Below are 11,402 nucleotides of genomic sequence, written 5' to 3'. Positions count from 1 at the left end.
ATTCTGCTGACCTGGGTAGGGGCCCTGAAATCATTCTAAAGTAAATGTGCTTTTAAACTTCTCAAATTTAAGACTTTAAAAAATATCTGCTTTTATTTTTATGTGTAAAGATGACTTGTATGTGCAGGTGCCCACAGAGACCAGAAGAGGGAGGGCATCAGCTCCCTTGGAGCGGAAGTCACAGATCACAGGATGGGAGCGAGGAACTGGGTGGACTCAGGCACTCTGACAGAACATCAAGCACTCTTAGCCACTGGCCCGTCTCTCCAGCCCCCAACATGAGCCTATGCTGGAAAAAAAATACATCTTTGGTACTCAAACAAAATTACTTTAAAATAATTTCAAACATACACACATTTTTTTGCTGCTGTGCATTTTTTATCAGGAAGAACTCTGAATCACTTTGAACTCTCCAGTGGCATAATAATCAGAGTCACATTTAAAAGGTTCCTTAGAAAGTGTCACGTAAATATTGCCATTATCCACCGTCACAGTATGAATCCTTTGCTTTACTCCTTTGGAGCACCACTTGGGTTTTGCTGATGGATCTTTAGGATTTATAGACTGGTATAATCCTTCTCCTGTGGCCAAAGTGATTTTGTATTTATGCCAGGGGCAAACTATACATGATTGTCCATCGAAATCCTGAAGGGGAAAAAATTACAGATTTAATAGTCTTGACTTTAAAATGTTTAGGAGAGATGTCAGATTTAATCTAATGCAGGAGAACAGAACATCACAAAGAGGAGCAGCATGCACTAGTAATCCCAGCATTCACTCGGGAGCTGAGGCAAGAGGCTCTTGAGCTTGAGGCCAGCCTGTAGTCACACATGAGACTGTCTCATAAACAAAGAGGAGCCTGCCAGTGGGAGAGCTCTGTGAAAGCACGCTGTGATTGCAGCCCAAGAAACCCACAGACAGGAGAGCATCCTCCACAAGGCTGTCCCCACACACAAATACATAGATAAACAGAACAAATGGACAGAAGGCCTTGTCTCTCCTCCTACCTACAAGTTATTTATCACAAAGCAAACCTAATCTGAGGACAATCAGGCCCCTTCTGTAGCTAGAAGTTTGTGAGCTGGAGCTCCAGCAGGTGAGGACTGTCTGGCAGAAGACCTCACTGCCTCATAGCCAGCAGATATCTACATTAAAGTCACTTCCTTGGCAGAAAGGGGACAGGCCTTCTAGTGGCTCCAGAGGACTTTTCACTAGCTTCCAGAAGAACTGTAATGCCTAGGCATTACTAAAGGCATGCATGCAAGGCTAACAGACAAGCAATTTGTGATCCCCACTTTTAACGTCTTAATGAAACGGTGCCAAGCCTTAAGGAACATGGGCAGCACCTGGATCTGCTTTAAACACAGCTGTCTGTTTAAATTCAGTAAGCACTGGGGGACTAGGATTCTGCACGTCTAAGAGGCTCCAACATGCCAAGAGTGCTAGGCTGTGGCTCACACGCTGATAGCCTGCAATGCTCGAGACAATGCAATGGAATTCTCGTCAACAGGTGCTTGCAGTCCACTATACCAGAAACCAAGGGTAACTGATAAGGGTTCCCATAGAGGTATCAGCAAATAGTGACATTTTCATAACACATACATGTTCTGTATTTGGAACAGGAACATATATGGTTACCATGCAGGCTTGTACTTCATAGCAATTAGACAAAACAGAACAAAACAAAACGAAAAAAACAAATGGAAGACAGAAATTAGACGACTAGTTTCAGGACACAAAACAGCAAAGCCACTTTTCCCTAACTCTTCAGGTAATATTTCAACAAAACAAAACAAAAAACAAAACAAAAACAAAAGTTGCTTTTTTCAAATACTCTGAAAACTTTTTATTATAGTGAATATTATTATAATATAATATTATAATATATAATATACTGAATAATTGCCTTTAGTATATTGGAAATACTCATAAATTTCAAAGTATACAATATATAAATAAAAATGAATGTTTTAGAAATGCAAGCTTATCAGAACTACTCCATTTGCTCTTAATATTCACAAACACATTGTTAATACCCCTCCATACCAGCACAGATAGGCCTGCTTCATTAATTTAATGGGTGTACAATGTTCCAAAGCATGGCTATGTTATAATATATTTGTTAATGAGATGATCTTAAATTTTCCATTATAATGATACTACAACAAGCTTTTCCTGTATATAATCAAACATTTGTGCAATTATATTCACAGAGTAGATAACATATTTGCTAGTTCAAAGGACATACTTGTCATTTGTCTGGAAAATGATTTTCTTTACATTTTAAGGTATGAATAGGTAAGAATAATGGCAATCATCTTGAAAGTACTGAAGCAGAACTGAATGTAAATTATCAGTCTTTGAATTAAGAATAAAATAAAATAATTAGAATGTAGGAAACATTTGAGTTAGTTTAAATTTAATTTTACATACCTCAATTTCTCCCAAGTGTAAGGGCCCTCCAGAATCTGAAAAGGAATTGATATATTGAGTCACTAAATTGAATGTTGAAATTTGTGATAAACAAGTACAAATTCTACAAATGAAAACAAATCTTACGGTAGCAGCGAATGTCCATAGCATGGTATTCCCCTTTGTTGTAGAAAATGACCACTTCTCTGTCGTGGACAACAGCTGTCATTCTTTCCGATTTTCTAATGTCCTCCTCTCTGCCAACACAGACAGAAACGTATCTCTTCTTTTCCTCATCTTGTTCAGAGGTTCCAGGGTCCATGCTCTTTACTGAGGAGCGGAGTGGAGGAAGGAGGGGGAGGAAAACACTGTAAGTGCTCTTTTCTAGTCTGGATTTCCTGAAATTAAGGAATGTATTTTTCTATAGCTGTATAGAACAAAATATTTGTTGTTCTTTACTTTGATTTAGAGACCAAACATCCACCAAATCACGGAAGACTCCCCGCTGTCAGGGAAGACATACGTTACTTTCAATACTCAGGAGGAGATTTTGGGGCATAGACATAAGCATGAAGAGACTAAGGCTTCATTGCACTTCCATTCCTTGTCAAATTCAATGCTAAAGAGCATCCAGTTGTTCTCTGCACGTACTCTGCTAAAGGAGTCCCAAGAATGCCCTGCAGAAGTGGCTCAGCTGAGTGTATGAACACAGCCATTTCATGTATCCAACTAGGTAACTACTCTGTACGAGAGCAGTGTGAATAGATTGTTCCACATTCACAGACAGACACTAAGAGGATTTCCCCCCAACCCCCTGTTATACAAGAGGATTAGGGGTCATGCACTTTTTTTCCCTAGAATTCAGCCTTTATTTTTTTAAACCAGAAAGTGACTCAGTGGCTCATGTATACCTTAAGACTATATTCACACTCTGCTGACCCCATGTGAGAAGAACCATCTTGACACATCACTGTTGGGGTTTCGGGACCCCTTATGTGACTTCACAAAGCAAGCTCACCCACTAACAGAAAATGCTAAAGTACAGGTTCCTACAGGTACTGGACTGTTACCTTAAAGCAGAGACAATTCCTTTATTATGTGAGAAAATTCAAGGCTTATGACAGATGACAGAGGTGACAGTGTCATGGTAACATCTAATCACAACCATTCACAATACTAACAGAGAGATTTCTTGAAGAATGACCAAGGTTATTTCCAAAAGCCATCACAGAATTACTAATAAACTATCCTCAGATTCTCCTTCAAAGTTTTCTTCTTGTTAGAGATGAACATTTTATGAATGCTTTCTGATCAATGGTACTTTTGGAGTTACCACATGCAAGCCTTCTGCCCTCTTAAGGACTGTGTTCTTCATGGCATGATTGATAATGAATATATAAATATGAATGACACATTAAAGTAAAACATGATGAAATTACATTGGGTGACCTGTGAAAGAAAGTGACAGGATGAGGACATTTTGTAAAGAAGGGACTGCAGGGTCACTGAGATAATCAAGTTGAAATCCCTACACTAAAACGAGCCAGATGTGTGATGCACTGGTGGAAGAGAATTCATACCGAAGAAAGAGCAAGCTTGGTTAACCTGAGGAATGAATAGAATATAAACTGGCAAACATTATATAAAATTGGCTAACACTTGGCTAGAGGTAAAAACTAGTTGGTAGAGAGAGGGAAGACATTTCTAGCACTGGGAAGTCACTAACTGATGTACAGCAAGGAAGTTTTACATGGTCCCCCTTTAAAAACAGTGCTCCAGGCTCGCTGCCGGTAACAGGGCTGGTATAAAAGTCCTGACAAGAGAAAGCTGCTCCACACAGCCAGCACCAGAGCCAGGGTGACTGGCCAGAGTGTTTCTGATGTGGGAGGAATAACCGATCCCTACTGCCCCTCCCATTTAGAGGACAAGCGGAAGACACCAAGAGAGGCAAGCCCAGCAGAGAGGGAAGGCCACACGCAATGCATGTGCAGCTAATTCATTCTTTACACTTTCACCTGCCTCAAATACAGGTAGGTAATAAGCAAAGAGAAATAAAGGCAACAATGAGGCAACAATTACTAAATGATATGTGAAAAAACTGAAGCTGCAGTGTTCTAAAACTGGCCATTAGGAAAAAGCGCAAACTATCCTGCCCCCCTTTTGTAAACTTTTTTGTATTGTTTTATACCTCTCCAAAACCAAATATTGGTTATAATCTAACTAAAAGTTTATATCCATAACAGTCTTTTTAAACTCTCTTTTGCCTAAATTTCTAAGTTTTGTCTGGAATTTCACTTTTTGGGCCAAATGTAGAAGTTAATATGTGAAGAAAAAAATCAGGGCTAAGACATTACTCAGTATTATTCAGAGAGACAGTCTCAAGGGCGATTGCTATGACCACACTCAAAAATAGCCATTGAGTCCACTCAGCAGATGTTCTTCAAGATGCAAAGCTACACAGATATTTACAAGGTGTGCTTGTTTTTTAGACAGGTCTCATGTGTCTTGTCTGGTCTTGTGCTCCTGATCTTTCTGTCTCCATCTCCCTAGCGCTAATATTACAGGCCTTAGCTACCACACCAGGTTTATGCAGTGCTTAACCTGATCAAAATCCAGAGCGCTGTGCATACATGGTACGAACCCTAACAACTAAGCTCTCTCTCTCTCTAGCACCAAATGCTATGTGTGCGCTTTCAATACCCAAATAATTCTTTGATCCTCTTATATCGGACAAAACTTTCCAAATCAAAATGAAATAATTCTAAAGTTTTGAAGCAATCCTATGTTTTATTTTTTTTTATTCCCTCTTTTAAAAAGTTACTTTATATGTATGGGTGTTTTGCTTGCATGTATGTCTGTTCACCACATGTTCCTACTTGGCTGGTGCTTCAGGAGGCCAGAGCACAGTATCAGATCCCTGGAGCTGGAGTTACAGAGGACTGCATTAACCATGTGGGGGCTGAAAATCAAACCTGGGTCCTCTGGAAAACAGCCAGTGCTTTTAAACCACTGCGCCATTGCTTTAGCCCCTTTCAATTTGATCTTAGCAATTTTACAATTGTATGAATTTGTTACTACAGTATGAGGTTTACAACTTTGCCTTATGCAAGATAAAGTATTACATATGGAAAGGAAATGAAGTAAAAATGATGTCCCGCATTATCAGCATAAACTGCTATTAAATACACTAAGAAGTGTACTGTGAAATGCTCCTAGTATTAAATATATATATATATGTATATGTATATATATATATACATATATATATGTCTAAAATTGAAAGTACTACGAATCACATGTTAACTTCAAATACTCCAATTGTACAAAGATGACCCTTACAATCTACCTTCTAAACTACACTGATACTACCACATCCATAAGCACTTAGCACACCTTTTACTTGACCACATAGGAAGCTACCATATTGGATAATTTCAGCTTGAGGTTAACATTTTGTGTACATATACCCACATATCCAACTTGTTTAAAGGAGAACTTGGATCTAGATTATATGGCTCCAACCCATAAACCTTACAATGTTAGGAAGGAAAAACTATGACTCACTTAAAAGAAATTTTATAAAAACAGAAAACATTTACTTAGGAATAAAACCCTCTGAGTTTATTAGAAGGGAGCTTTAAAAAAAAGGAATTCACCAGGTACTGTAACAATATGGGCAGCTAAACCAGGTGGAAAATAGGATATCTGATAGCATCACAAGCTTGGGTTCTAAAACATGCATGAATGCAAGGAGAAATCTGTCCTGATATGGTTTTGAGAAGAAAGAGCTTTCATTCCATGTATAGACTTTACACATGTTTAGGAACTACTGTGGAATTCACAGCAAACCCTTGCACTGATTAGCTGGGCTGCGATGCCACTCGGTGGTAAAGAATGGGCAGACTAGCACATGCCGCAAGTTCTACCCCTACCACATTGGATTGTAAGGTAACTTAGCATTTAGCTGTTGTGCTGGTTTGAACAGGAATGGCCCCCACAGACTGAAATGTTTGAATGCTTGGATCGCAGGGAGTGATACTATTAGGATGGGTGTCCTTGTTGGCATAGGTGTGGCCTTGTTAGAGGAAGTATGTCACTGTGGAGGTGGGCTTTGAAGTCTCATATATGTTCAAGCTAGGCCTAATGTAGGAGTCTCTTCTTGTTGCTTGTGGATGAAGATGTAGAACTCTCAGCTCCCTTTCCAGCAACATGTCTGACTGCATACTGCCATGTTTCCCACCATGATAATGGACTAAATGTAAGCCAGCCCCAATTAAATATTTTCTTTTATAGTTGCTGTGGTCATGGTGTCTCTGAACAGCAATAAAACCCAAACTAAGACAACTGTTACATGAAAAACTAAGATATATGCTGTTTAAAAACATTTTTTTTTTACAATAGGACAGCAAAAGCAATTTTAACAGACAATGCAAGGGGCCCATTGTGGTGGCATACACCTTTTAATCCCAGCGCTCAGAGGTTGAGACAGGCAGATCTTTGAGTTCAAGGCTAGACTGACTGGTCTACATAGTAATTTCCAGACCAGCCAGGGATATATAGTACAACTCTGTCTTAAAAGAAAAGGATATAGAAAAACATTAAAATTGAAGATTATCATGAAAAACAATGCAGAAAAAATGGTAGACATTAAAAAATTACTAAATTAATTGAAAGGAATTACAAACATTTTCTGAGAAAATTGAAGATTTACATGAAAAATATTTGTTAGTCTATGTCTTTTTATTTTATCAGAAAAATTTTCAATGTAAATCTCTGATTTTATCACAAAATGTTTTTAATTCCATCTTCAATTAACTTAGAAAGGTTTTTTATATCTACCATTTTATCTGTAAAATTGCCCATGAAATATTCAATTTTAACGTGTTTGCCTATATATTTCTTGAATTTTATCAGAAATATTTTCCATGTAAATCTTCAATTTTACCTGAAAAATTTTATAATTCCACTTTTAATCAATTTAGAATTATTTTATGCCTATCATTTTATCTGTATAATTTCCATGATAATCTTTAATTTTAACATGTTTTTCTATATATTTCTTCAATTTTGTCAGAAATATTTTTCATGTAAATCTTCAATTTAGGAATATTTTTATGCCTACCATTATTATATTTATATAAAATTTTCCATGATAATCTTCAACTTTAACATGTTTTCCTAAATTTTTTCTATTATTTTATCAGAAATATTTTCCATGTAAATCTTCAATTCGATCAGAAAATGTTTCTATTTTATTTTTCAATCAGTATAGCAATGTTTTTTATGTCTACCACTTTACTCTTTAATTTTCCATGAACTGTCAATTTTAATGTGTTTTTCAAAATATCTCTTCTATTTTATCAGAAATATTTTCCATGTAAATCTTCAATTTTATCATAAATGTTTTTACTTCTTTTTCAATAAAGAATAAAAAATAAATAAAAGGGTAAAGGGGACATTACCATCATTTTGGGGGGCAGGGGGAGGTTATTTGTGGCTGACAGGAAGCTGGAACTTCCTGTTTCTCTGGTCATCTGGTTTTGCTTGATTTGGTCAAGTATACAAATTTCTAATGGGCACATTCACCTTCAAAGGTTGATCTCCAGCCTTATCAGATTTCATGGAAAGAACACAAAACCAAATGATAACAACAACAACAAAAGCAAGTAGAGGAAATGGAAATAGGCTGAAGTAAAAGGAAAGAAATCATATTAAATTTGCTACACATACACCCTATAAAATAAGATGCAGAATATATGAAGAACTCCTATGGACAGTAAGAAATGCCTCTTAAGCAAAGAAAAAATGGACAGAAGACATGACCAAACAGTTCACAGATGAGGTATTCCTCCTGGCCAATAGTCACATGTGAATATGTTTAACCTCATCAGAAAAGTGAAAGAAAATGCAAAGCAAATCCCAAGTGAGAATATTTCCACCCAGCAGACTAGCAAAAAAATGATAGAAGACTGACAAGAATATGACATGACCACCTCTGATGACATAAGCTAATGCCAACGCAAGATTCACCCGGGGCAGCTGACTAGTCAAGCCAATATTCCTCTTGAGGAACACTGAAGAATGACTATGCCAACAAAGGACAGGAAACACAGACCATTAGTAGCGGGATGAATAATTTGTATATCCACTCAATGGAAAGTTGTATAGGAGTAGAAATGTACTCATTTTAAAGTGTGAACATAAACTTTCACTTTTAATCATGTGCAAAAGCACATAAAACCAAATAATGTTATTTATGAATACATGCTCTTAAAATATTTTCATTATTGTTTTATTAAGCTTGCTATCTTGCCTGAATGTATGTCTGTACACCATATGCATGTTAGGTGCCATACTAGGCTCAAAGAGGGCATCAGACCCCCAGAGCTGGAGTCACAGTTTTAAGTCGTCATGTGGGTGCTGGGAATCGAGTGCATGTCCTCTGGAAGAGCAACAAGTGCTCTTAACTGCTGAGCACTATGAATGCGTATTTACCTATGAATACATACGAATAGGATAAACTAATGAGAAAAGCAAGAATACTAAAAGTATTCTTAAAGGCCTCAAAAATGTTGTTTATTCTTATATTTAAAGTTATTCTTTGTAGTATTTAAGTTGACTACTACTTTATATGTCTTAGTTGCAAACTCAAGAAAAATAGAGGTTTATATTAGAGCATTTACCTGCACACAGATCAAGAATTAACTCTTTCAGAATTTTGTATATCTTATATGAAAACTTAGTCCTAGATAAGAAGTTAGCCACCCACAGCCCACACCAAAAACTAACAAAAATCCAATAAATGTAGACTAACTCTGAAAGTTAACCACTCCCAACAAAAAAACAAATAAAAGAAAATACAAACTTCCCTCAAATTTCAGTGTTTGAACATAGGACATTTAAAAGGTTTGTCTCCAACCAAGAAAACTATAGAGAGCTTTGAAAGGGCTGATAAGGAAGGACCAGAGAGGGCTCTGTCTACTGATAACAGGTCAGAGAAGTAAGATCAGAGCCTTGTACATGCATGCTTAGGAAAGTATTACTTGTTAAATAATAGTTTACTTTTTGTATCATAAGTAGTACCATTTATGATATTGATAATTATTTAAAATTAACACCCATAGTGTTCTTAATTAAATACTGTGAATATTACAATCCATTCAGACAATGAAGTTGTGTGTTCATCTTTAAAAATTTAAATTTTGTTACTCTGATAAACTGTTTAGGCATGCCTAATATGCCTACATATAGTTCCTCTATTTTCTTAAAAAAAAAAAAAAAAAGTAGAATCTTTTTTAAAAGTATAGCTTTTTTACCCTGACATAAAATTGTATGTATTTATAGCATACAACCCGACATACACATACATTATGGAATGACTAAATTTAGCTTATTGAAAAGTGAGTTGCTATACATAATTAACATTGTGATAAGAACATTTTACATGCACTGAAGTTTTTCAAGAATACAAAATAGTGTTAACCATAATTACCATGTGCACAATAGAACTAAGATAAAAAGATTCCCTTAACTAAATAAAAGAATAAAATTAGACAACTACCCAATTTGAGGAATAGAAGATTTCCTTCTTTAAAAAATGTAGTTCGGTTCTTAAAAAAAAAAAATGTTTTGTTGTTCCCTAAAATTAGGTTTCTTAAAGTGAGAAAAAAAGTGTCTCACTGGAGACAAAAGACATGAAATTAAAGGTACTCACACTCACAGTCACTCCTCTTGAGCAATGACTAAGGGGCTCTTAGGGGTGGGGACTTGGCCCTCACATTATCAGTTATCTCCAGGGTGACACCCCTGCTTTTAGGCTCAGGGAAGGGAAAAACATCCCTGTCAATAGCAATTTGATGATAATAAATACTTAAGCTACATTCACTACTGCTGGACACTTTGCATGTAAATGTTCATTACTCCTCACAAAATTAAATATTCGTAAACTCATCTGTTGCTTGGTGTAACTTTCGTGTTACTAGCAGCCAGCGATTTATAAAAGAGAAAACATGTGGCCTGAAAGAAAATAATCTTGAAAGCCACAAAAACCGTTCAGCAAAAATGAATAGAGAGATTTATATTCGCAATGCATACATGTATCAGAAAAGATGGTTCTGAATTTAAACCTAGGGATGCTAATATACAAGACCGTGTTCACAAATATTTAAAGTAAAACACTTGCCCAATTTAATGAAGCCGTGCAGCTGAGCAAATTATTGCCAATGTCTGGTATAAGAGTTTCGCCTGGGTCTGAATCCCGTAATGCTTCATCAAGGCCAGTATCATTCGGCGCGCAGAGGAAAACCACGTTAATGCACCTCTACTATATACAGCAGGGTGCCACTCCCATGGCTTCTGCAGTTCTGATCAGCTTTATCTGCTAAGAAGACAGCCCGCAGCTGCTAGACTGAAAGGCGCCAGGGACAGCAAGGCGACCAGCAGCAGTGCCGATGCCGCCCCAGAACATCTGGGGTGCGTGGGATGTCAGAAGCTTTCATAGTTTACGTGCACAAGAGCAGGAAATTGTATTTAAGTAGCTGCAGGTCGCGGTTGTGGCCCAACTGTCCAACAGTTCACTATGGCTCTCTCCGGAGGCCGAGCCATTACTGAACGGCAGCCCACGAGGGACCAAACGCTGCCAGCTCAGACACGCAAGGACGCGGAAACGCCGCCAGTGGCCGCCGGAAGTCCAGCCCCGACCGGAAGCAGAGTGCCAGAAAGCTCCGCCCCCTCCCACGCACCCATTTCCCCGCACCGCGAGAACCCAACTCACAGTGCTGGGGTTCTCGCCCCGCCCTCTATACCCAGCTCCCGCAGACCCTGTGTCCTGCGCCTGCGCGAGGCGAGTTTCTGAGGAGGCGGGGCAAATGTCACGTGATAGGAAATACTGGCTCTCCTCTTCCCATCGGGCTGCTTCCCGGTTTCTGGGATTTTCTGGCTCTGGCGGGATATGAGTTGGCTTGATGGTGACAGACAGCCTACCCTGCTCT

The 11,402-nt window shown here is 37.9% G+C and overlaps 1 protein-coding gene across 3 annotated transcripts; it reads right to left on the bottom strand.

Moving 5' to 3' along the window:
- Positions 1 to 295: 295 nt before the first annotated feature.
- Positions 296 to 11,113, bottom strand: Rfesd (Rieske Fe-S domain containing). Of its 3 annotated transcripts, none has more exons than XM_052159561.1 (4): positions 10,595 to 11,113; positions 2,560 to 2,742; positions 2,434 to 2,468; positions 296 to 645 (listed from the first exon to the last, which is right to left on the bottom strand). In XM_052159561.1, exons 2-4 carry the CDS (start codon positions 2,732 to 2,734, stop codon positions 382 to 384), a joined length of 474 nt encoding a protein of 157 aa, XP_052015521.1. In that variant the 5' UTR covers positions 2,735 to 2,742; positions 10,595 to 11,113; the 3' UTR covers positions 296 to 381. The 3 variants fall into 3 exon arrangements, with proteins under 3 accessions (XP_052015521.1, XP_052015523.1, XP_052015522.1); XM_052159563.1 differs by lacking the exon at positions 10,595 to 11,113 and adding an exon at positions 10,127 to 10,162; XM_052159562.1 differs by lacking the exon at positions 10,595 to 11,113 and adding an exon at positions 7,875 to 8,019.
- Between the last annotated feature and the right edge of the window lie 289 nt (positions 11,114 to 11,402).

Source organism: Apodemus sylvaticus, chromosome 16, assembly GCF_947179515.1.
Source record: "Apodemus sylvaticus chromosome 16, mApoSyl1.1, whole genome shotgun sequence".
NCBI classification, from domain to species: domain Eukaryota; kingdom Metazoa; phylum Chordata; class Mammalia; order Rodentia; family Muridae; genus Apodemus; species Apodemus sylvaticus.
This window is presented reverse-complemented; position numbering and strand designations above follow the sequence as displayed.